Source organism: Mustelus asterias, chromosome 1 (genome assembly GCF_964213995.1).
Source record: "Mustelus asterias chromosome 1, sMusAst1.hap1.1, whole genome shotgun sequence".
NCBI lineage: Eukaryota > Metazoa > Chordata > Chondrichthyes > Carcharhiniformes > Triakidae > Mustelus > Mustelus asterias.
Genome location: NC_135801.1, coordinates 185135524 through 185162373, shown reverse-complemented (window position 1 = coordinate 185162373; position 26850 = coordinate 185135524). Strand labels below are relative to the sequence as shown.

At 43.4% G+C, this 26850-nt stretch overlaps 1 protein-coding gene across 1 annotated transcript in view; it reads left to right on the top strand.

The window, feature by feature from the left end:
- The window catches only part of atrn (attractin), a 394947-nt gene that overhangs the window by 241365 nt on the left and 126732 nt on the right, over positions 1–26850 (top strand). Inside the window, 2 exon segments of the mRNA XM_078199200.1 lie at positions 18937–18998; positions 26144–26222. Of these exon segments, the coding sequence (XP_078055326.1) occupies positions 18937–18998; positions 26144–26222 (141 nt within the window).

Below are 26850 nucleotides of genomic sequence, written 5' to 3'. Positions count from 1 at the left end.
TGCTCAGTACCAACCGGCTGCTCACGTACCAACTGGCTGATCACGTACCAACCGACTCAAGAACAGCTTCTTCCCTGCTGCCATCAGACTTCTGAATGGACCTACCTCGCATTAAGTTGAGCTTTCTCTACACCCTAGCTATGACTGCAACACTACATTCTGCACTCTCTAGTTTCCTTCCCTCTGAACGGTCTGATTTGTCTGGATAGCGCGCAAGAAACAATACTTTTCACTGTATGCTAATAACATCAAATCAAAGTGCTGCTTGGGAGGGGTTTCCAGGATTTTGACACAGCGATATGGAAGGAGTCGTGATACAGCTCCAAGTTGGGATGCTCCAAGGGGGACCAGCAGGTGCTGGTGATGTTCCCATTTGTCTGCTTCCCTTGTACTTCCAGGTTGTAAAGGTTGCAGGTTTGACAAGTGATGTCAGAGAAACCTGGTGAATTGCCACCGTGTATCTGATTTACACTGCTGCCACTGTGCACTTGTGGTGGAAAATATTTAAAGTGGTGGATGGGTTGCCAAACAAGCAGGCTGCTTTTTGTCTTGGATTATTTCAAACTTCAGGAATGTTGTTGTCACTGCATGCATCCAAACCAGTAGTGTTCCATGACACTCCTGACTTGTGGCTTGCAGATGGTAGGCTGGCTTTGGGGAGTACGGAGATGAGTTAGTCTCCACAAAATTTGCAGTCTCTGACCTGTTCTTGCAGCCACAGTTTTTATGTGGCTGCTGTAGCTTGATTTCTGGTCATAGGTGGTAACCCTAGGATCATACAATGGAATCACAGATTCCCTACAGTACAGAAGGAAGCCATTCGGTCCATCGAGTCTGTAACGACCACAATCCTACCCAGGCCCTATTCCTGTAACCCCACGCATTTACCCTGCTAATCCCCCGACACTAGGGTCAATTTAGCATGGCCAATAAACCTAACCCGCACATCTTTGGACTGTGGGAGGAAACCCATGCAGACCATAGAACCATAGAAAATTACAGCTCAGAAACAGGCCTTTTGGCCCTTCTTGTCTGTGCCGAACCATTTTATGCCTAGTCCCACTGACCTGCACTTGGACCATATCCCTCCACACCCCTCTCATCCATGAACCCGTCCAAGTTTTTCTTAAATGTTAAAAGTGACCCCGCATTTACCACTTTATCCGGCAGCTCATTCCACACTCCCACCACCCTCTGCGTGAAGAAGCCCCCCCTAATATTCCCTTTAAACTTTTCTCCTTTCACCCTTAACCCATGCCCTCTGGTTTTTTTCTCCCCTAGCCTCAGCAGAAAAGGCCTGCTTGCATTCACTCTATCTATACCCATCAAAATCTTATACACCTCTATCAAATCTCCCCTCAATCTTCTACGCTCCAGGGAATAAAGTCCCAACCTATTCAATCTCTCTCTGTAACTCAGCTTCTCAAGTCCCGGCAACATCCTTGTGAACCTTCTCTGCACTCTTTCAATCTTATTTACATCCTTCCTGTAACTAGGTGACCAAAACTGTACACAATACTCCAAATTCGGCCTCACCAATGCCTTATATAACCTTACCATAACACTCCAACTTTTATACTCGATACTCCGATTTATAAAGGCCAATGTACCAAAGGCACTCTTTACGACCCTATCCACCTGTGACGTCACTTTTAGGGAACTCTGTGCCTGTATTCCCAGATCCCTCTGTTCAACTGCACTCTTCAGAGTCCTACCATTTACCCAGTACGTTCTTCTTTGGTTTGTCCTTCCAAAGTGCAGTATCTCACACTTGTCTGCGTTAAATTCCATTTGCCATTTTTCAGCCCATTTTTCTAGTTGGTCCAAATCCCTCTGCAAGCTTTGAAAACCTTCCTCACTGTCCACTACACCTCCAATCTTTGTATCATCAGCAAACTTGCTGATCCAATTGACCACATTATCATCCAGATCATTGATATAGATGACAAAGAACAATGGACCCAACACCGATCCCTGCGGCACACCACTAGTCACAGGCCTCCACTCAGAGAAGCAATCCTCCACAACCACTCTCTGGCTTCTTCCATTGAGCCAGTGTCTTATCCAATTTACTACCTCCCCATGTATACCCAGCGACTGAACCTTCCTAACTAACCTCCCATGAGGGACCTTGTCAAAGGCCTTGCTGAAATTGGGGAGAATGTGCAAACTCCACACAGACAGTGACCTGAGGGCGGAATTGAACCTGGAACCTTGGCGCTGTGAGGCAGCAGTTAACCACTGTGCCACCCAAATGGATGTTGATGTTTGCTCAGTGCTCATGGATGTTCAGTTTGGGTTCCGCCAGGGCCACTCAGCTCCTGACCTCATTACATCTTGGTTCAAACATGGACGAACGAGCTGAATGCCAGAGATGAGTATGACTGTCCTTGACAGCACTTGACCGAGTGGCATCAAGGAGCCCTAGCAAGTCAATGGGATTCAGGAGAGAAACTCTCCATTGATTGGTTCATATCTAGTACAAAGGAAGATGGTTGTGGTTGTTGGAGGTCAATCATCTCCGCTCCAGGATGTCACTGCAGGAGTTCCTCAGGGTCGTATCCTAGGGTCAACCACCTTGCTGCCTCATCAGTGACTTTCCTTCCACCATAAGGTGAGAAGTGGAGTTTTTGCTGATGCATGCACAATGTTCACCCTTTGTGGCTCTTCAGATACTGAACAAGTCCATATCTAAATGCAGCAAGACCTGGACCAGGCTTGGGCTGACAAGTGAAGTTTTTTACACAGAAGGTGGTGAATGTCTAGAACGCGCTGCCTGGCGAGGTGGTGGGAGCAGGTACGATAGAGGCCTTTAAGGGGCAACTAGACGAATACATGAATAGGATGGGAACGGAAGGATATGGACTCCATAAGTGTATATAGCTTTAGTTTAGGCAGGCATCATGATCGGCACAGGCTTGGAGGGCCAAAGGGCCTGTTCCTGTGCTGTACTGTTCTTTGTTCTTTGTAACGTTCATGCCACACAAGTACCAGGCAACGACCATCTCCAACAAGAGAGAATTAATCATCGCCTCTTGATATTCAGTGACATGACCATTGCTGAATCAACATCCCAGGGATAACACTGACCAGAAAATAATATGGACTAGCCATATAATTATTGTGGCCACCAGAGCAGGTCAGAGGCTTGCAATTCCTCAGCAAATAACTCTCCTCCTGACTTTCCAAAGCCTGTCCACAACCTATGTGGCTCAAGTCAGGACCGTGATGGAATACTCTCCCCTTTACTGGATGAGTGTAACTCCAACAACACTTGAGAAGGCTTAACACTGTCCAGGACAAATGAGCCTGCTTGATTGTCCTCAAAGATTTACTCTCTCCACCACTGATGCACAGTAGCAACTGTGTATACCACTTAAAGAACACTGCAGGAACTGACCAAGGCTCTTAAGACAGCACGTTGTAAACCCGCGACCACTACCATCGAGAAGAACAAGGGCAGATGCATGGGAACATCACCACCTTGAACTTCCCCTCCAAGCTACTCACCATCCTGACTTGGAAATATATCGCTGTTCTTTCACTGTCTCTGGGTCGGAATCCTGGAACTCTTTCTCTAACAGCGCTACACTACATGGACTGCAGCGCTTCAAGAAGGCAGCTCACCATCATCTCCTCGAGGACAGTTAGGGTTGGGCAATAAATGCTGACCTAGCCAGCGAAGCCCACATCCCTTGAATGAATAAAAAAAGGAATTCGGCAATAATAAATGCTGTTAAAATGTCCTTATGTCATCCTTTAATAATAGGGCTACCCATCCTCCTAATTCATTCTGTCTGTCTTTTTGAAATGTTCAATATCTTAGAATATTTATTTCCAAAACCTGATCACCTTGCAACCACAGTAGAAGACCAAGTTACGTATCAGAAATCGGAGTAATCTCAGGCTAAAAAAAAAGGGAGATTAATGTATTTAATATGAACAAAGCCGAAGAACCATGGAAAGTCAAGGGACTAAGGATGGACGTCATTAGCTCCTGGGGCTTTGTTAAATAGCTGAGGAGGCGGTGGTTATGATTTTCCAAAATTGCATGGATTCTGGAACAGTCCCAGCAGACTGCCAATTAGCAAGTGTAGCCCTGCTATTCAAGAAAGGCAGGAGGGAGAAAACTGGGAACTACAGGCCAGTTAACCTTGTACTAGTCATCAGGAAATTACTGGAATCTGTTGTTAAAAAAGTCTTAACAATCCACTTTGTGTATAGTATGACTAGAACATGTCAACATTGGCTCTACAAAAGGAAATTAGATATAGCTCTTGAGGCTAAAAGGATCAAGGCATATGAGGGGGGAGGGGGGATCAGGATATTGAATTTGATCAGCCATGATTCAGCTGTATATTTGAGAACGACAGAGTAGGCTTGAAGGGCCAAATGGCCTCCTCCTGCTTCTAGTTTCTATGTAAAATCCTGTTTGACAAATGTGTTAAGATTTTTATGAGAATGCAGTTTCAAGTTCAGCAAAGGAGGACAAAGATTGGCCAAGCCGGGGGTGGGGGCGAATAGTGTACAAGAGTAAATTTGCAAGGAACATCAAAATGGACTGTAAAAGCTTGTATAATATGTAAAAGGAAAAGATTAGTGAAGACAAATGTAGGTCCCTTCCAGTTCGATAATGGAGAACAAGGAAATAGAGCAATTAAACGACTCTTTTAATTCTGTCTTCACAGAGGAAGACAAAGTAACTTTCCAGAAATGCTTGGGAACCATGGATCCAGTGAGGAGGAATTAAAGGAAATTAATATTAATAAAAATATAGTGCTGGAGAAATTGGTGTGACTGAAAGCTGATATCTCCAGGGCCTGGTTATCTACATCCCAGGGTACTAAAAGGAGGTGGCTATGGAAATAGTGAGTTCTTTGATTCTAATTTTCCAAAATTCTGTGGATTCTGGAACAGTCCTGTCAGATTGGAGGGGGTAAATGTAACCCCAGTATTTAAAAAGGAGGGAGGGAGAAAGAGCACTATGGGGAAGATGCTAGAGTATTATAATGGATGTGATAACAGTACACTTAGAAAATATCAATGAGATTAGACAAAGGCAACATCGATTTTTGAAAGGGAAATCATGTGTTACAAACCTACTGGAACCTTTTGAGGACGTAACTGGCAGAATAGATAAGGGTGAACCAGTGGATGTGGTCTATTTGGATTTTCAGAAAGCTTTTGATGAAGTCCCACATAAGAGGTTAGTGGGATTGGGGGAATGTAATGGCATAGACTGAGAATTGGTTAGCAGACAGGAAACTGAGTAGGAATAAATGAGTCTTTTTCAGAGTGGCAGGTGGCCCAAATGGGGTACCGCAGAATCAGTGCTTGGGCCTCAGCTATTCACAATATCTCATCAATGATTGAGTAAGGGACCAAATGTAATATTTCCAAGTTTGCTGACAACACGAAATGTGGTGGAAATGTCAATGGTGAGGAGGATGTAAAGAGGATTTTTAGACTAGTGAGTGAGTGGACAAACACCTGGCAGTTTGCAATATAACGTGGAGAATTGTGAAGGTATCCACTTCGCGAGGAAAAACAGAATGGCAGAGTATTGTTAAAATGGCGACGCAGTGGCAAATGTTGATGTGCAAAGGAACTTTGATGACTTTCTACCAGTGACTGAAAACGAGCATGCAGGTGTAATAAGCAGTTAGGAAAGCAGATGTATGTTGGCCTTCATTGCATGAGGATTTGTGTTGAGGGGCAAAGATGTCTTACTATATAGGGCCTTGGTGAGTCCACACCTGAAGTATTGTATGCAGATGTGGTCTCCTTATCAAATAAAGGTTGTACTTGCCATAGAGGGAGTTAAGCAAAGGTTCACTAGACTGATTCTTGGGATGATAGAATTGTCATATGAGGAGAGATTGGGTCAACTGGGCTTATATTCACTGGATTTTGGAGAAATGAGAGGAGATCTCAATGAAAGGTATATAATTCTGATGGGGCTGTACTGGATGCAGGGATGTTGTTTCATTAGTACGGAGTGGGGCGGGGGGGGGGGGTGGGTGGGGGTGGTGCTAGAACATGGGGTCACAATCTCAGGATACGGAATAGGCCATTTAGGATTGAGATGAGAAATTTTCTAACTCTGGTTGGTGAACCTGTGGAATTCTCTACGATAGAAAGCTGTGGAGGCTAAGTCACTGAATATATTTGAGAAATCGATTACCAGACAAAGAGCAGGCTTTTTTTATTATTGTCACATGTATTGGAATATAGCGAGAAGTATTGTTTCTTGTGTGCTGTACAGAGAAAACGTACTGTTCATAGAAGAAGGAAAGGAGAGGATGCAAAATGTAGTGTTGCAATTACAGATAGGGTGAAGAGAAAGATCAGCTTAATAAATGATTGGACCATTCAAAAGCCTGAACAGCGAAGAAGCTGTTCTTGAGTCGGTTGGTACGTGATCTCAGACTTTTGTATCTTTTTCCCAACAGAAGAAAGTTTATTTATTTATTTGTCACAAGTAGGCTTACATTAACACTCCAATGAAGTTACTGTGAAAATTCTTTAGTCGTCACACTCCGGCGCCTGTTTGGGTACAATGAAGGAGAATTTATTATGGCCAATCAACATGCCTTTCAGACTGAGAGGAAATCAGAGCACCTGGAAGAAATCCATGCAGACACAGGGAGAGCATGCAGACTCCACACTGACAGTGACCCTCGCCTGGAATTGAACCCAGGTCCTTGGCGATGTGAGGCAGCAGTGCTAACCACTGTGCTGCCGTGCCGCCCTATGCCCAGAGTGCGTGGGGTCCTTGATTATGCTGAATGCTTTTCCGAGATAGCTGGAAGTATTGACTGAGTCAATGGATGGGAGGTTGGTTTGTGTGATGGACTGGGCTACGTTCACAACCCTTTGTAGTTTCTTGCTGTCTTGTTTAGAACAGGAGCTATAGCAACCTGTGATACTTCTGGAAAGGATGCTTTCTGTGGTACATCTGTAAAACTTGGTGAGTGTCGTAGCGGACATAACAAATTTCTTTAGTCCTCCTGAGAAAGTAGAGGCATTGGTGGGCTTTCTTAACTATAGCATCAGCATGGAGGGATCAGGACAGGTTTTTGGTGATCTGGATACTTAGAAACTTGAAGCTTTCATCTATTTCCACTTCGTCCCCGTTGATGTAGACAGGGGCATGTCCTCCACTACGTTTCCTGAAGTTGATGACAATCTCCTTCATTTTACTGACATTGAGGGAAAGATTATTATTGCCGCACCAGTTCACCAGATTCTCAGTCTCTTTCCTGTACCCTGTCTCGTCATTGTTTGAGATCCATCCCACAACGGTCAGCAAACTTGAAAATCGAGTTGGAGGGGAATTTGGCCCCACAGCCATAGGTGTATAAGGAGTATAGTAGGGGGCTGAGAACACAGCCTTGTGGGGCACCGGTGTTGAGGATAATCGTAGAAGAAGTGTTCTTACCAATCCTTCGTGGTTGCGGTCTGTGGGTTCGGAAGTCTAGGGTCCAATTGCAGAGGGAAGAACCGAGCCTGAGGCCACGGAGTTTGGAGGTTAATTTCGTTGGGGTGATGGTGTTGAAGGCTGAGTCAATAAATAGGAGTCTGACATGAGTGTCCTTATTATTGTTCCAGGGTTGAGTGTAGGGCCAAGGAAATGTTGTTTGCTGTGGACCTGCTGTTATGGAGATGGAGGATGAGCCATTTTCATATTGAATAGCAGAGCAGGCTTGTGGAGCCGAATGGCCTACCCCAATTTTCACTGGGGAGGTGGTGTGCACGTTTTGCTGACTATTAGTACAAAGACCTGGGGTAATGCTCTGCGGACCGTGGATTTGAATCCCACCACAGCAGATGATGAAATTTAAACTCAATAAAACATCTGGAATTAAAAGTCCAAGGATGACCACAAATCCATTGTCGATTGTCGTAACAATCCATGTCTGGCCGACGTGACTCCAGACCCACAGCAATGTGGTGGACTCTTGAGTGCTCTCGGAATTGGCTTTGCAAGCCACTCAGTTGCATTCAACTGCTACACTGAAAACACAAAGGAAATGAAACTAGATAGACTACCAGCATCAACCTCGGCACTTTATAACTACAGTGGCAAACCCATCCCTGTTGACCCTGCAAAGTCCTCCTCACTAACATTTGGGGGGTTGTGCTAAAATTGAGAGCACTGTCTTACGGACTAGTCAAGCAGCAGCCTGACTAAGTCATGCTCTCAATCATACGTTACAGATAATGTCCCACATATCACCATTCCTGATGATATCCTGTCCCACTGGCAGACCCAGCAGATGTGGTGGTCCAGTCGGGATGGAGTTGCCCTGGAGTCCTCATCGTATCTGGGCTCCATGAATTCTCATGGCACCAGGTCAAACATGGGCAAGGAAACCTCCTGTTGATTACTATTAACTGTTACCCCTCCAGTACTCCATTTTGAACACTACTTGGAGGAAACACTAAGGATGGCAAGAGCGCAGAATGTACTCTGGGTTCTGACTTCAGTGTCCATCACCAAGAGTGGCAGGGGAGTATCACCACATGGCAAGCTGGCCGGGTCCTAAAGGACATAGCTCTGAGACTGGGACTGCGGCTGGTGGTGAGGAAACCAACAACTGAGAAAAACATGCTTAACCCCATCCTAACCAACCAGCCTACCGCAGATGCATCTGTCCATGACAATGTTGATAGGAGTGATCACCGCATAATCCTTGTGGAGATCAAGTCCCATTGTTCCCAGGAGCAGGCTGAGGGTAAGAGAGTGGGTCTTCTGACTGTAATTAATTATTTATTTTTTCAGTTAATTTTGGGTTTAAAATCGGAGGTTTTTTTCAAAACCGGAAGTCAGGCCAGGAGTGGCCAGGGGAAGTTTTTGGAGGGTTTAAAAAGGACTTACCTTGGAGGTTCAGCTTCATTGTTCCCAGGAGCAGGCTGAGGGTAAGAGAGTGGGTCTTCTGACTGTAATTAATTATTTATTTTTTCAGTTAATTTTGGGTTTAAAATTGGAGGTTTTTTTCAAAACCGGAAGTCTGGCCAGGGGAAGTTTTTGGAGGGTTTAAAAAGGGCTTACCTTGGAGGTTCAGCTTCATTGTTCCCAGGAGCAGGCTGAGGGTAAGAGAGTGGGTCTTCTGACTGTAATTAATTATTTATTTTTTCAGTTAATTTTGGGTTTAAAATCGGAGGTTTTTTTCAAAACCGGAAGTCAGGCCAGGAGTGGCCAGGGGAATTTTTGGAGGGTTTAAAAGTGCACCAAAGTATACAGCGGGCAGCATAGTAGCGGGCAGCAGAGTGAGTGGGAAGTTGAGTGAGCTGTCAGGGCTTTGGCTCACAGGGCTTGGACGAGCAGGGGTGAGTTTTTGTTTCCTTACACTCTTGTTAACTTTTCACTGTCTTACTTGACATAAAGTGTCCAGTATGAGTGTGAAACCAATGTGTTGTTCCCAGTGTAGGATGTGGGAGGTCCTGGAGGCATCTGGCCTCCCGGACATCCACATCTGTGAGGGGTGTGTCGAGCTGCGGTTCCTGAGAGACCGTGTTAGGGAGCTGGAACTACAGCTCGAGGATCTTAGGCTGATGAGGGAGAATGAGGAGGTGATAGACAAGAGCTATCATCAGGTGGTCACACCAGGGCCACGGGAAGAGGCCAAGTGGGTGACGGCCAGGAAGGGTAAGGCTAGGGTGGTTGAGAGCACCCCGGTGGATTTGCCCCTGCACAACAAGTACTCCTGCTTGAGTACTGCTGGGGGGGACAGCCCGCCTGGGGGAAGCAGCAGTGGCCGTGTCTCCGCAGTGGAGTCCAGCCCTGTAACTCAGAGGGCTAAGGAAAAGAGGAGGAAGGCGGTATTAATCGGGGACTCGATGGTGAAGGGGACAGACAGGCGTTTCTGCGGAGGTAGGCGGGATTCTCGCATGGTGGTCTGCCTCCCTGGGGCCGGGATCCAGGATGTCGCTAGTCGCGTCCCGGAAATCCTGAGGTGGGAGGGAGAGGAGCCTGAGGTAGCGGTACATATTGGTACCGCTGATGTGGGTAGGAAGGGAGAAGGGGTCATGAAAAGGGAGTACAGGGAATTAGGGAGACAGCTGAGAAAGAGGAAAGCAAAGGTAGTAATCTCAGGATTACTGCCTGTGCCACGGGAAGGTGAGGGCAGGAATGGAGTGAGGTGGAGGATGAATGTGTGGCTGAGGGACTGGTGCAGGGGGCAGGGATTCAGGTTCCTGGACCATTGGGACCTCTTTAGGGGCAGGGGTGATCTGTAGACAAAAAACGGGTGGAACTTGAATCACACGGGGACCAATATCCTGGCCGGTAGGTTGGCTAAGGCTACTGGGGAGAATTTAAACTAGATAGGTTGGGGGGAGGGGAGCTAGAAGAGTTGACTAGGATCAAGGAACTAATTGATGGGGGGGAGGATGCAGGGGTAAGGGGAATTACAAAATTAATGGTAGAGGAGAGGGTGCAAGTGAATGAAGGCGGTAATTTAGATAAGGGAGTAGAGGGAGAGGGTGTTCGCGACTCATCAAAGTGGGTTCAGATAAAAGCTGGAATAAGGACACTTTGCCTGAATGCACGAAGCATTCGGAACAAGGTGAATGAGTTGATGGTGCAAATCAGCACAAGTGGGTACGATCTAGTGGCCATTACAGAAACGTGGCTGAAAGGTGACCAGGACTGGGAGATGAATATCCAGGGGTATCAGGCGTTTAGGAAGAATAGACAGGAAGGAAAAGGTGGTGGGGTCGCGCTATTAATAAGAGATAATATCAGGGTAGTACTGAGGGATGACATAGGCTCTGAGGAACAAAACGTGGAATCATTATGGGTAGAGATGAGGAATAGTAGAGGGAGAAAGACACTAGTAGGTGTGGTATATAGGCCCCCAAATAATAATGTTGAGGTAGGGAGGGCTGTAAACAAGCAGATAAGGGATGCGTGTAAAAACGGAACGGCAATAATCATGGGGGACTTCAACATGCACATTGACTGGCAGACTCAAGTCGGTAAGGGTGGAATGGAGGAAGAGTTCTTAGAATGCTGTCGGGATAGTTTCCTTGAACAGCATGTTACGGAACCGACGAGGGAATGAGCTATTTTGGATCTGGTATTGTGTAACGAGGTAGGTAGAATTAAGGATCTTATTGTGAAGGACCCTCTTGGGTCTAGTGACCACAATATGGTCGAATTTCTGATTCAGATGGAAGAGGAGAAAGTTTGGTCTCAAACCAGTGTCCTCTGTTTGAACAGAGGGAAATATGATAGGATGAGGGATGAATTGGCTAAGGTAGACTGGGAGAGCAGGCTGGCAGGTAGGATAGCTGAGGAACAGTGGAGGATTTTTAAGGAGATCCTTTTCAGTTCTCAGCAAAAATATATTCCAGCAAAAAACAAGGATTGTAAGAAAAGGGAGAACCAGCCGTGGATAACGAAGGAAATAAAGGAGAGTATTAAAATAAAAACAGCTGCGTACAGAGTGGCCAAAAATAGTGGAGAAACAAGTGATTGGGAAAAATTTAAGAAACAACAAAGAGAGACTAAGAAAGCGATAAAGAAAGGAAGGATAAACTATGAAGCTAGGCTAGCAATTAATATAAAAAATGATAGTAAAAGTTTTTATAAATATATAAAAAGGAATAGAGTGGCTAGAGTGAATGTTGGACCCTTGGAGGACGAGAGGGGGGAGATAATAGTGGGAAATGAGGATATGGCTGAGTCTTTAAATAAGTTTTTTGTGTCGGTCTTCACGGTGGAGGACACAAATAGTTTGCCAAATATTAACGATAGAGGGTTGGCAGCAGGAGAAATACTTAATACAATTAATGTTACCAGAGAGGCAGTGCTGGGTAGACTAATGGGACTGAAGGTGGACAAGTCCCCGGGTCCGGATGGAATGCATCCCAGGGTATTGAAAGAAATGTCAGAGGTAATAGTGGATGCGTTAGTGATTATTTATCAAAACTCGTTGCATTCTGGGGTAGTGCCGGTTGATTGGAAAACGGCTAATGTTACGCCGCTGTTTAAAAAAGGAAGGAGACAAAAGGCGGGTAACTATAGGCCGGTCAGCTTAACGTCTGTAGTAGGGAAAATGCTGGAATCCATTATTAAAGAGGAGATAGCAGGGCATCTGGATAGAAATGGTTCGATCAATCAGACGCAGCATGGATTCATGAGGGGAAAGTCGTGCTTGACGAACATGTTGGATTTTTATGAAGATGTGACGAGGGCGGTTGATGGAGGAGAACCGGTGGATGCGGTGTTTTTGGATTTCCAAAAGGCGTTTGATAAGGTGCCCCATAAAAGGCTGCTGAAGAAGATTAGGGCACACGGAGTTGGGGGTAGTGTGTTAAAGTGGATTGGGGACTGGCTATCCGACAGGAAGCAAAGAGTCGGAATAAATGGGTGTTTTTCTGGTTGGAGGAAGGTAACTAGTGGCGTGCCGCAGGGATCGGTACTCGGGCCGCAACTGTTTGCCATTTATATAGATGATCTGGAGGAGGGGACGGAGTGTAGGGTAACGAAGTTTGCAGACGACACAAAGATAAGTGGAAAAGTGAATCGTGTGGAGGACGGAGAAGATCTGCAGAGAGATTTGGACAGGCTGAGTGAGTGGGCGAGGATATGGCAAATGGAGTATAACGTTGAGAAATGCGAGGTTATACACTTTGGAGGAAATAATAACAAATGGGATTACTATCTCAATGGAAACAAATTAAAACATGCTACCGTGCAAAGGGACCTGGGGGTCCTTGTGCATGAGACGCAAAAGCCCAGTCTGCAGGTACAACAGGTGATCAAGAAGGCAAATGGGATGTTGGCCTATATTGCGAGGGGGAGAGAATATAAAAGCAGGGATGTCTTGATGCACCTGTACAGGGCATTGGTGAGGCCGCAGCTGGAATACTGTGTGCAGTATTGGTCCCCTTATATGAGGAAGGATATATTGGCATTGGAGGGAGTGCAGAGAAGGTTCACCAGGTTGATACCGGAGATGAGGGGTTTGGATTATGAGGAGATGCTGAGGAGATTGGGTTTGTACTCGTTGGAGTTTAGAAGGATGAGGGGGGATCTTATGGAGACTTATAAGATAATGCGGGGGCTGGATAGGGTGGAGGCGGAGAGATTCTTTCCACTTAGTAAGGAAGTTAAAACTAGAGGACACAGCCTCAAAATAAAGGGGGGTCGGTTTAAGACAGAGTTGAGGAGGAACTTCTTCTCCCAGAGGGTGGTGAATCTCTGGAATTCTCTGCCCACTGAGGTGGTGGAGGCTACCTCGCTGAATATGTTTAAAGCGCGGATGGATGGATTCCTGAGCGGTAAGGGAATTAAGGGTTATGGGGATCAGGCGGGTAAGTGGTACTGATCCACGTCAGATCAGCCATGATCTTATTGAATGGCGGGGCAGGCTCGAGGGGCTAGATGGGCTACTCCTGCTCCTATTTCTTATGTTCTTATGTTCTTATGTTCACATTGAGGATACCCTCCATAGTGTTGTATGACACTACCATTGTGCTAAATGGGATTGAATTCTGGATGATCTAGCAACTCAAGACTGGGCATCCATGAGCCGCTGTGGGCCAACAGCAGCAGAACTATCCTCCACTACAAACTGCAACCTCATGGCCTGGCATACCCCCACTCTACTATTACCACCAAGCCAGGGAATAATCCCTGGTTCAATGAGAAGTGTTGGAGACCATGCTAGGAGCAACAGCAGGCATACCTAAAAATGGTGAAGCCACAACACTGGGTGAGCGCAGGTCGAACAATGCAAGCTCGACACCATCCAGGACAAAGCAGCCACTTGATTGTTACCCCTTCCACAAACATTCAATCTCTCCACCACCGATGAACAGTGTGGGCAGCCGTGTGTACTAAGTACAAGATGCACTGTAGGATCTCACCAAGCTTCCTTAGGCAGCAGCTTCCAAACCCTTGACCACGATCATCTAGAAGGGCAAGAACAGTAGATAGCTGAGAACATCACCACCTGGAGGTTCCTGTCCAAGTCACTCACCATTCTGACTCGGAAATATATCGCCGTTGGGTCAAAATACTGGAATCCCCACCCTAACAGCACTGTTGGTGTACGTACACCTCTGGGAGTACAGCTGTTCAGTAAGGCAGGTTACCACCACCTTCTGGTGGGCAATAAATGCTGATCTAGCCAGTGATGTTCACATCCAGTAAAATGAATTAAAAGGTGACAACGATGACCCTCACTGAAAGGCTACGTGAAAAGATCTCACAGGCTTTCTATAACCACGGGCTCTTGTGTGCATCTTACCCCATTCCCATCATTGTTTTTACAGCTGTGTGCATCTTAACATGCTGTTATCCTTTATTAAATTATTTCTGTGTTTCTGGCAAAGACCTTGGGTGTCCTCTCAGGTGCTGCACTATTCAGGAGAAAACCAGGAAGCGTGTTTTCACCCAGAGTTGTGGAAACCGGAGCTAACTTGCTTTAAGTCCCTCGATACTGGACCAATTGAAATTTTCATGATGGAAATTATTAAATTTTGATTAATTCTACCATAGGGTATGGAACTAAGCTGGTGAAATGGAACTGAGGTATAGACTTTCTTTTATTGATTATTTGATGTGGGTGTCATCGCTGGCCTGGCCAGCAGGTATTGCCCATCCCTAATTATCCTTGTGAAGATGGTGGTGTGCTGTCTTTAACCGCTGCAGCCCATGTGCTATAGGTACTTAGTGCTATTAGGAAGGAAGCTTGAGGATTTTGACCCAGCGGCAGTGAAGGAATGGTAATATATTTTCAAATCATGTGTGAATTGGAGCGGAGCCTCCAGGTGATGGTCATGATCCCATGTGTCTGCTGCCCTTGTCCTTCTAGGTGGTGGAGGTTGTGGATTTGGAACGTGCTGCCATGGAATCATAGAACATTTACCTCACAGAAAGTGTCCCCTTGCCCTATGGTGTCTGCGCCAACCAAAAATTGAGCCACACGGCCTAATCCCACTTTCCAGTATTTCCACTGGAGCCCGCCCTGCAGGTTACGCCACTTCAGGTGTATGTCTGGACATTTTTTAAATACGTTGAGTGTTTCTGCCTCGACTGCTCTTTCAGGCAGTGAGTCCCAGAGGCCCACAACCCTTTAGGTGGATCTTTGTTTACCTCATCTCCCTGCTAATCTTTCTGCCAATAACTTTAAATCTATACTTCCTAGTCATTGACCTCTCTGCTAAAGTAAATAGATCTCTCCCATCCTCTTTACACAGGCCCCTCATAATTTTGTACATCTCAATCAAATCTCGCTTCAGCTTCTTCTGTTTCAAGGAGAACTACCCCACTCTTTCCACATAGCCACAATTTTCCAGTCCTGGGAGCACCCTTGAAAACCTCCCCTGCACCCTCCGTAATGTAATTACTTCCTTTCTCTTATGGGGTGACCAAAACTGCACATAGTACTCAAGGTGTGGCTTAACTAATGTGTTATGTAGTTCCGTCATAACCTCTTTTCTCTTATTTTCCATTCCTCAGCTAATAAATATAAGGATTCTTAACCACTTACCAACCTCTCCTGCTATCTTCAGGGACATGTGACCATTCACTCCAAGGTTCCGCACTTCCACTATATCTCTCAGTATCCTCCCATTTATTGTGCATTCCTTTGCCTTGTTTGATCTGCCCAGATGCATCACCTCACACTTGATTGAATTCCTTTGCCACTTTACTGCCCACCTGAGCAGTCAATTGGTATCTGTCAATGTAGCCTTGATGAGTTGCCGCAGTGGATCTTGTAGATAGTACACACTTGTTCTTACTGTGCACCAAGATTGAAGGGAGTGAATGTTTAAGATGGTGGATGGGGTGCCAATCAAATTATTACTTTGTCTTGGCTGTTGCCCAGAGTTGTTGGAGCAGCAGTAATCCAGGTATATGGAGGATATTTTACCACATTCCTCAATTGTACCTTGTAGTTGATATGTGGGCTTTGAAGAGTCAGGAGGTTAGATTTGTTTTTTAATTCATTTATGGGATGTGGGCTTTGCTGGCTAGACCAGCATTTTTTGCCCATTTCCTTCCTTCCTAATCTGCTCTGGCGGTTGCAGTTAAATTTCTGGTCATTCATAACTCCAGGACATTGATGGTATAGCATTCAGCAATGGTAATGCTGTTAAACATCAAGGGGAGATGGTTAGTATCTCTCTCGGAGATAGTCGTGGCCTGGCATTTGTGTAGCATGAGTATTAGTTGTCACTTATCAGCCCAGATCTGAACAACAGGAGAAAGATTGAGTGGCAGCTAGCTGCAAATATGGGTTTTTTATTGGATGTTGGTACGGCAATGACTTTTGCTGTCCACCAGTACTTTTGAATGGTGTTGGAATTTATGACTATTGTATAGAACCGGGTCAGGCAGGCAAGAGCTTTGAGTCCCATGTGTTTCATAAACTATGGTGCGATGTAGTCATATCCTGCTGCCTTGCCACACTTCAAGCCCTGTAGGACCTCCTTTAGCTCTGCAACCTCAAAAGGGGCAGGTCTGATGTCTTCTCTGTTGCTGATGGTGTTGTCTTAGTTCACCCTGGATGTTTCTTTTGGTGTATTTGTCCAGGGCTGCCCTAGCTACGGCAGGCAGGTGAATGGCGGCATGGTTGGGAGTAACTGAGGGGTGGTTTTGAGTGTGAGACTTTTGGGCTGCTGCAAAGCGATGGATTGGCTCCAGCACTTTCTGCTGGAGTGTGTGAAGTTTAGCTCTGCTACCGGTTCCTCCCACCTGATATGAAGGGCAGTCACTGGCATCCCTTCTGGAATTAATCTTGTTTGTTCAGGTCTGGCCCAAGGTCTGGCCCAGTGGAGTGGTCATGGCAGATGGTAAACTGAGCATCAGAGAGCAGGTTGTTGGTGAGTAGGTGCCACTTGATAGCGCTATTGACTTCCATCACTTGATCGAGAGTAGACTGCTGGGGTGGTGATTGGCTGGTAAGTGTTAATATAGCTGTACTGGAATAGTTCAGCTGAGGAAGTGGCTAATTCTGGAGCACAAGTCTTTAGTACTACTGCTGAGATGTTGATAGGGCCTGTAGTCTTTACTGTATCCAATGCTTTCATCCTTTTTAATCATGTGGAATGAATTAAATTGTCTGATCCACCTGCATGCACTTGAAGTCGGAGCTTGATAGATTAAAGAGTTGTTATTCTGGAACTAAAATAGGCTGCTTCCGTCTGAACCTGTTTGTGCTCTTTCTTATCCTCTTATGAAAGGGTTAAGTTTGTGCTGTAGTACAAGGTTTATCAGGAAAGGAAACAGGAGGTTCATAGAAAGGCGTTGAATTTCCTGAAATGAACAAATGAAATTTTTGTTATTCTGTCTCGCAGTTAGCTTTGAGAGTTTTATCCTGATAATTTTCCAGCCGGTCTTATCACTGCTTTTCACTTATCTCTCAACAGCGTTTTAGAACTTCATTTGGGCCTCCAGTGCAGTGCTTGGATCCAAGTTACAATGTGTGTCACTGTCATTATCTTCATGTTCATATTCTACTGAATTGTGTGCCTTGTTGCTGCCCTTTGTGTGAGTTGTTCGATAATCGGGAGGCTGTTTTTTTTGAGAAAAGTTGTAAAGCAATTCGTGGGCTGCACTTTTTAGTGACAGGACAATGCTTAAAATCTTTTCACTGTGAAGTAATGTTATGGATGTTGAAGAGGTAAGGCCTGCAGTACATTTATACTGTTTGTTGGTAGGTTTGTTTTAAAGTACTGAAGCATTTTACTCAGTTAAATGTCACGCTTAACCATTTTCCACTGTATTAAATTATTGTGCTGCACTCCTCTGTTTATTTGAATTATTGTAATTGGAAATTTGCAACATTATGCACCCAACTTGCATTGAACTCTTGACTGTCTGCTGCTGTTCTATGTAAGTGTATTCCAGTCAGACAGTAGTTCCAGAATGATTAGATTTTAATTCTGTCATGATTGTTGCATCTGATCATGCACATAACATTTTATGTCGTAGTCCTACTTGAATATTGAACAGTTCCACTTGTTTGATCAAAAGGAGAGATATTTTAGAGAGGAAAATAGGAATAGAGTCGCTCTCATGGGCGAGCTAATAAACCACAATGGGGCGGAATGGCCTCCTCTGTATAAATTTGTATAGTTCAATGAGAACTACTTCAGAAAGGCAGGAGATTAACATTATCACTATCTCACCATGTTACATGATTTATGACATTAACAAAAATGTTGTGTAAGTATTTGAAAAGGTCAGTGGATGACCACAGGCAAACAGTGATCCATTTTATAGAAGAAAAGAATTTGCTAAATAAAAATTGTTATTCATTTAAAAGGAAGACTTCTGCCTGAGGGGTAGTGATCCTTACTGTGGACCAGATTGCATTTTGAAAATACAGTGCACATCCTTTTGAATGCGACTGAACTCTCAATTGAACTGGTCAAGGGTGGCCAAGCCTGACCCTCATGATTGACAGTTGTAGAAGAGATTAATTTAGCGTATTCCAGGTCCTTTTTAACCCTGATTCTTTTTCATTTGCTCGACTCTGGACAAGTGCAAGTTAATAGCAGTAATATAGCTTCAGAAATCATTAAAGTATTTATTATTGCAATCAACCTTTCCAGCTAATAGCACATTTTCACCGACATAAGGGCCTGTTTCCATGCCGTAAACCTCTATGACCCAATGACCTGTTCACCACCCACCAGAAGCCATGTTAAAAAGGAAAATGTTGCAGTCATATCTCCAACCCAAGTCTGTCTCTAACCCGGTTCACTGCTGGGAATGAGATCAGTGAAATTATCTGAATGTTACGTAGGGTCCTGATTATTGTAATCCTGGAGTCTGTTCTTAGTCAGAGAGAGTACACTGAATTCAATTAATTGCAAAATTGAGTTAAGTAATATCTTTATGGTCATAATGTATTCATTCTCTTTGCTGGCTTTATTTTAAACTTTGTGTGTATCCCCTTTTCTCTGTAGATTGCCTTTTCTCAGCACAGCAACTTCATGGACCTTGTGCAGTTCTTCGTCACATTTTTCAGGTTAGTCATCAATGTAGATCTGATCCATATAAGATGCATTGCAGATTTTTAAAATCCGCAGTCTCATTTGCACTCAGCTTATTCAAAATGTGCACGTTTGCAGAATTTTGTGATTATTGCTGTAGTATTTCTCCTTTTGAGAGCAGTGTAAAAGTTCAGCTGATAACCTGGAGTTGCCAAAGTGGTATCAATTATGCAGTGAAATTATCGAGTCGGTCAGTGTTCCATTTCAAAACACATTGATCAGCCCTATGCCAATGGAGATGTGTCAACATTCCACATTGTTAGTTTCTATAATAGTAGCCGCATCTTAAATTGAGTGCACTAACTCTCCTTGTGCCTTCTGTGCTCAGCGCCACCTAGAATTCAATATCTTTGGTGAAATACTGTATTGTGTGATAGACGTATTTAAGCGCCTCTGGTTCACATTCGCCCTGTGAATCCTGAGGGTCCAATTCACAAAGCACTGATGTGATATTCTATTTGTGTCAATGTTTCTTCTTCGCTGGGTTTGGTGCAGTTGAACTTTAATGGAGACATACAAAGAGTTGTTCTTGGCATTACAGTCTTACTCATGGATAAATCACAGTTAAATCCCAATAAATGTTATCCACAAATTGAGCTTTATGCAAACGAGTAGAAACTGTTTTTCAACTTGAATGTGGTTTGTGCTGAATGTGCTCCTTGCTGAATGACATGCACTGACAGTAACGTGGAAGGCACAAAAACTTGGATGCTCAGGACTTAACATGGTTCTGAGATTGGAACATAGCAAATGTGACTCCTTTATTTGAGAAAGGAGGGAGGTAGAAAGCAAGGAACCACAGGTCTGTTAACTTAACATCTATCATGGGGAAATTGTTGGAATCTATTATTAAGGAGTTTATAGCGGGATATTTAGAAAATCTAAATGCAATTAAGCAGAATCAACATGGGTTTGTGAAAGTGAAATTTTGACATTTTCAGGTTGACAAGAGTGTGGTGTGCCACAGGGATCAGTGCCTGGGGCCTCAACTACTTAGAATTTCTATCAATGACTTGGATGAAAGGATTAAATTTATGATTGCTAAATTTGCTGATGAGACAGAGATAGGAATGTAAGTTGTGAAGAGGACATAAGGAGTCTGCAAAGTAATATAAATAGTTTGAGAGTGATGCAGCTGGAACGATTGTAGAATTGGGAGTATTTTTATGGACATGCCTTCCATACTTTGGATCTCTGGATCAGCAGTAATGCACTATACTGTTTTATCTGAGCAGATATTGCTGGCACAGCTATTTTTATTGCTCATTCCTGGTGAAGGTCTTCCCATAATGATGGGTGGCAATCGCAAGATGAAAGGAGATTGACAGATATTTAAGTGAGGATGGTGTGTGACTTGAAAGGAAACTTGAGGTGGTCGTCTTCCCCAACCTTGTTACACATGGCCTTCTTGATGATGAATGTCACAAGGGAGACAATTGACAGTGTAATAACCTAAACAATTTTCTGTAGCTTGCTGTATTTCCCCCTGTACTTTCTGCTGGGTTTTCTACACTACAGTGTAGTATTTATAGCAGTAGATCGTAATGATTTTGCAATCTACTCAGGTTGGGCCAGTGTCCGGTAATCCGGGCTGATTATGTATTCCCACAAACAGACCCAAATTTATTAGTTTTATCCAACAACAGCTTATTGCTTGATGAGATCTTGCTTTTCAGAAAATGACTATCACATTGGAAGTGCATCAGAACATTGAATTGTGACAAGGTGTTGTATGAATGCAAATCTTCCTCTCTCTTCATTTCTACAATTGTTTTCTGAGGATGACGTTGTTTTAGTGAGTGCAGCTTAGGGCTTTGCTTTTCTCTTGAAATATTCAATTATATCAATCCGCGCTTATCTGTTTCTCTCTACACACTAAAACAATGTTTTAGTAATGTGGGGAAAATGTGAACTTGATCACTTTGGTGTAAAAAATCAAAAGGCAATGCATTGTTTAAATGGAGAAAGATTGCAGAACTCTTCTCAGTGTCATGACATAACAATCACAAAACGTTAGTCGGCGGGTAAAGCAAATGATTAGGAAGGCAAATGCAATGCTGTCATTTAATGCAAGGGGTCTAGAATGTAAAAGTAGAGATGTTTTGCTGCAGTTGGACAGGGAATTGGTGAGACCACACCTGGAGTACTTCTATGCTTTGGCCTCCTTATTTAAGAAAGGATATAAATGCATTAGAAGCAGCTCAAAGTTGACTTGACTGATACCGGGGTGTTATCTTAGGAGGAAAGGTCAGACAGGCTGGGCCTGTATCCATTGGTGTTAAGAAAAATTCGAGGTGATCTTATTGAAACAGATACTGAAGGGATTGAAGGGGTGGGTACAGGTAAGATGCTTCCCCTTATGGGAGACACTATAAGATGGGGGCACAGTTTAAAAGTAAGAGGATTCCCACTTAAGATGAAGATGCTATTTTTTTTCTTGAATCTTTAGAATTCTTTCCCAGCGATTGTAGAGGCAGGGCCATTGAATATTTGTAAGTCAGAGGTAGATCCTCGACTAACAAGGGCATCAAAGGGTAAAGGGGGTAGGTGGGAATATGGAGTTGTGGCCACAATCAGATCAGCCATGATTTATCTCATTGAATGGTGGAGAAGACTCAAGGGGCCAAATGGCATACTCTTCCTAAATTGTATATTAACAATGCCAGTAACAGTAACTTAGAACAAGCTTTCTATGCTTCGCGTCAGTGACAAGTTGTTTTTGCATAGTGCAGAGTTATGTTTTAAATGCAATTATGTGAAAATAATAGTGAGAATCTACTTTGACAAATTTTGGGATGACTATCGCCATTCCTGGGTCTTGAGCTATAGTAAAATGAGTGGGTAGACAGATTGCAGTAATCGCGAGGTGATGTGTGTAAAAAAAAAAGGCTAGCTAATGTACTGAAGATTGTTCAAGGTGGTATGTCATTTGGAGATTGTGAAGCAGAATGATGTGTGAAGATAATGGCTCAGAAGTCTTTAAGATGCTGCTGTCGTAATGTCGGGAGGATGCTGGAAGGAACATCTTCATAAGATGAAGATGTCAGAAGTTCAACTCCAGTTGCGTTCTTTGAGTTGAGCATCGACAGAGGTGAAGATCATTTGAAGAGTTTGAGAGAAGTATTTGTGCAGTTGCAGTGAATATTTAGAACTTGGATTTTCATCACCATCTTTGAAAATTGCTTCGATCAATAGTTGAGAAAATAATGCTTGGGTGAAGCTGTAACAAGGCGGACTGGCTGATACTGAAAGGTTAAACACATGACAGACACAAGTACAATGTACTGTGTGTTCGTCAGTGGATTCTAAAGACGGATTTGGAAACTTCTGCAATTCTGAAATAGCGCACATAAACAGTAACTTAGAACAAACTTTCCATGCTTTGCGTCAGTGTGACAAATAGTTTGTTTTTGCATAGTGCAGAATTATGTTTCAGTGCAATTATGTGTAAATATTTTATGATAAAGTGAGAATAAAATTGAGAATGTTTGCTGAAAGGCAAAGATCCAGCCAGGAAGGAAAGCTGACACAAATCTTGTTATATTTAAGTGATTCCAGTTGAGTGCTTACTTTTAAGCAGAGGTCAGAATTCTATATACCTTTGTGCAATTTCTAATGTTGAGATCGTACACAAAAATTGGCTTGAGGTTTGAAATCTGCTGGGGATAGAAAATCTGAAGGAAGTATGGCTATATTCAAAGGCTCAGAAAAATGAGCAGGAGCAAGCAACAGATCCTGATTTTTACATTCTCCCCTCTCTCCCAACAATATATGGGGTATTTAAATTCAGGATGAAGAGAAAGGAGTTTGGACTAATAAATGTAGTTGTATTGGTAAATTATAATCTGGTTGCTTTAATAATTCAGCCCTGGTAACGCCCACATGGAGGTGCTGTTTACAAGTAAATCTAATGAAATATACTAGGTATCAGAAGTGGAAAGAAGTACCTCTGAAATTGAGGTTTCTGTTCTCCCAGGTGCAGGCTTTATGACAGGTACATCAAAAGAATTCTTCCTTTTAATAGAGCTGTCATTTTTCAGTAGGTGCAGGAGAGAAATGGGGCTTACTGAACTGGCTTGATGTCAGCTCTGACAAACAGCCTTCATTTACGTGAGTCTGTGTGGCATTTGAAAGAACAGTGTTTTCATTTAAAGCTGTCTATACCCACTTCAACCTGTGGTTTGTCAGGTAACAGTTAGAGATTTTCTTTCCCCCGAGAGTGAAAACACAGAATAAAAAGAGAAACATCTCAAGCAATATCTTGTGATGCACAATTGACATCTCAAGATGATCAAAGGAGTCTTGAGCAAATGTTGTCTTGTATCTTGTCACCCCACTCCAAGGGCTCAATGTTCAGATCGCTTTCACTGATGTAGACCTGGAATTTCTTTGGTCGGGTTTGATCAGGTTTGAGAACTCTGTCGCCATTCTAATGGTACATTATTCTTACAAATCCCTTCTGCGTCTCGTTGCTGCATCTCTGGGTAATCTGTTTTTGATCAAACATAGATACCCCAGCAGAAACTAAACAGTAGATGCAAAATAAGCTCGCATCTATCTTCTGCACATCTGCCTTTCCTGTCAGAAGACAAAGTAATCTCTTGGTCCTTGGGGAACCACAGCTTTTAAAGAGACGTAAGGAAATAACTGTACCTCATTTTATCTCAGTTGAACATTGTGAGGCAGGCGACTGCTTTGCTTACAAGTCATCAGTGCAAGATGACAACCTTAGAGGTATTTAAACCAGAGTATAAGCATTATTGGTTGGAATGCATCAGCTCATGAGTTACATTGTAGAACTGGGAGTATTTTTATGGACATGCCCTCCATACTTTGGATCTCTGGATCAGGAATAATGCACTATATTGTTTTATGGGAGTAGATATTGCTGGCGCAGCTAATTTTATTGCACATTCCTAGTGAGGGCCTTCCCATAATGATGGGTGGCAATCGCAAGATGAAATAAGACTGACAGATGTTTAAGTGAGGGTGGTGTGTTTTTTTTTTGTTCATTCATGGGACATGGGCATCGCTGGTTGGTCAGCATTTATTGCCCATCCCTAGTTGCCCTTGGAGGACAATTGAGAGTCAACCACATTGCTGTGGCTCTGGAAACACCTGTAGGCCAGACCAGGTAAGGATGGCAGATTTCCATCCCTAAAGGACATTAGTGAACCAGGTTTTTTTTCAACAATCGACAATGTTTCATGGTCGTCAGTAGATTCTTAATTCCAGATTTTTAAAAATTGAATTCAAATTCCACCATTTGTCATGGCGGGATTTGAACTCAGGTCCCCAGAACATTAGCTGAATTTCTGGATTAATAATCCGGTGATAATACCACGAGGCCATCACCTCCCCTTGTGTGACTTGAAAGGAAACTTGAGGTGGTCATCTTCCCCAACGTTGTTACACATGGCCTCCTTGGTGATGAATGTCACAAGGGAAACAATTGGCGGTGTAATAACCTTAACGCCCAGCACTTTCTGCTGGGTTTTCTACACTACGTTATAGTGTTATAGCAGCAGATCATAATGATTTTGCAATCTACTTAGGTTGGGCCAGTGTCTGGTAATCCGGGCTGATTATGTATTCTCACAAACGGACCCAAATTTACTAGTTTTAGCCAAGAACAGCTTATTGCTTGATGACATCTTGCTTTTCAGAGAATGACTATCACATTGGAAGTGCTTCAGGACATTGAATTGTGACAAGGTGTTGTATGAATGCAAATCTTTCTCTCTTTGCATTTCCACAGTTCTACAATTATTTTCTGAGGATGACGTTTTAGTGAGTGCAGTTTAGGGCTTTGCTTTTCTCCTAAAATATTCAATTATATCAATCTGCGCTTATCTGTATCTCTCTACACACTAAAACAACGTTGTATGACAAATTGGAAATAGGATGATCTTATCTTATCTCATAAGGTTTATGTTGCCTATGGAAAAGGACTAAGAAAAATCTAGAGTAACAATAATTAACAGTGAAAGTCAACTTCAGTGAGGTAGGAACAGATCGGGGACAAATAAATTGGAATCAAAGATTGACAGAAAAAATGGTAGCTGAACAATGGGCTCCATTGACTCTGTCTACACTTCCCACTGTCTCGGAAAAGCAGCCCCACACACCCCATCAGGAAAAAGATAAATGCTGCAACTGTACAAGGTACTGGTCATCTGGAGTACTTCGGGTAGTTTTGGTCCCCTTATTTAAAGAAAGATATTATTTAATGGGAGACAGTTCAGAAAAGGTTCAGTAAGTTGATTCCTGATATGGAGGGATTGGGGTCCTTGATTATTGTGGTGCATGGGGTCCTTGACTATGCTGGCTACTTTTCTGAGGCAGCGGGAAGTGTAGACAGAGTCCGTGGATGGGAGGTTTGCGTGATGGACTGGGCTATGTTCACAACCATTTAATTTGATTTATTATTGTCACATGTATTAGTATACAGTGAAAAGTATTGTTTCTTGCATGCTATGCAGACAAAGCATACCGTACTGAGAGAAGGAAAGGAGAGAGTGCAGAATGTAGTGTTACAGTCATAGTAGGGTGTAGAGAAAGATCAACTTAATACAAAGTAGGTCCATTCAAAAGTCTGATGGCAGCAGGGAAGAAGCTGTTTTTGAGTCGGTTGGTACGTGTCCTCAGACTTTTCATTCTTTTTCCTTACTGTTTGACAGGGTAGGTGTGGAGAGGACATTTCCTCTTGTGGGAGAATGTAGAACAAAATATGGAGTTGCTCATTTAGGCCAAAGTAGAGGAGAAATTTTTGCTGAGGGTTCTGCATCTTTGGAACTCTTTTCCTCAGAAGGAGGTGGAAGCAGAATCTTTGGATATTTTTAAGACAGAGTTGTATTGTTTTTAGATCAATCAGGGGGTGGGGGTAGGGGGAGGCAGGAATGTGGGTTGAAGTTACAGTCAGGTCAGCCATGATCTTATTGAATGCCAGAGCAGGCTCAAGAGGCTGAGTGGCCTACTCCTATTTCATATATTCATCATTCAGCTGATATTTCATTTTCTTTTCTGCCAATGTCCAGTTCAGTACATTAAACTGCCTGCAAGTGTCTTGAGTACGTATTTCTCAAAGTTGACTGTTCATTTTTCAAACATTATTTTACAGTTGTTTTCTGTCGTTACTGTTGGTCGCTGCTGTGGTGTGGAAGATTAAACAAAGCTGCTGGGCGTCAAGGCGGAGAGAGGTAAGCTTATGTTCACAGAGATGCCAACTGACTACCTACCGCTCACTCCACCACTGCTAATGTACGCCTGTGTACTTGTCCTTTAACTATTATAAGTAGAGTCCAATTCAGTACGAGATTATGCATTGAACTCCAAGACTAGTGAGCGTATTTAAATGTACCGTGTCTATTTTTTGGGCAGGTTTCAACAGTTCATGCTGAAGCAGCAGACCTTTATTCCATTAGGTGCCGGGTTAATCAGTTGTTGTAACAGATACAAAAATATGCAGATCTGATAGCTGGCAGTGACCATCAAAGTTGTTACAGTAATCTCTCAGGGTTTTATTGTCTCAGTCTCTGGTCTTATTGTGTGTAAATGATGTGTCTAACTTGATAGAAAAGTCCCTTTTTATGCTGCAAAATTTGTGTTAAATGTCTTAATCTGGCTACTAAAAGAAGTAAGCTTTCTGTGGTAGCACCTGACTAGTGCTGAACCAATAGAATGAAATGTATGGATATATGTGGTTTTGGTGAGGGGATAATGATATTAAAACTAAAACCCATGAACAATTCTTCCAGTGGGACATTAACTTAAAGCAGAGGTCCTTAAATGTGATATAAGCTGCAATATTTGGATAATGCATTGATA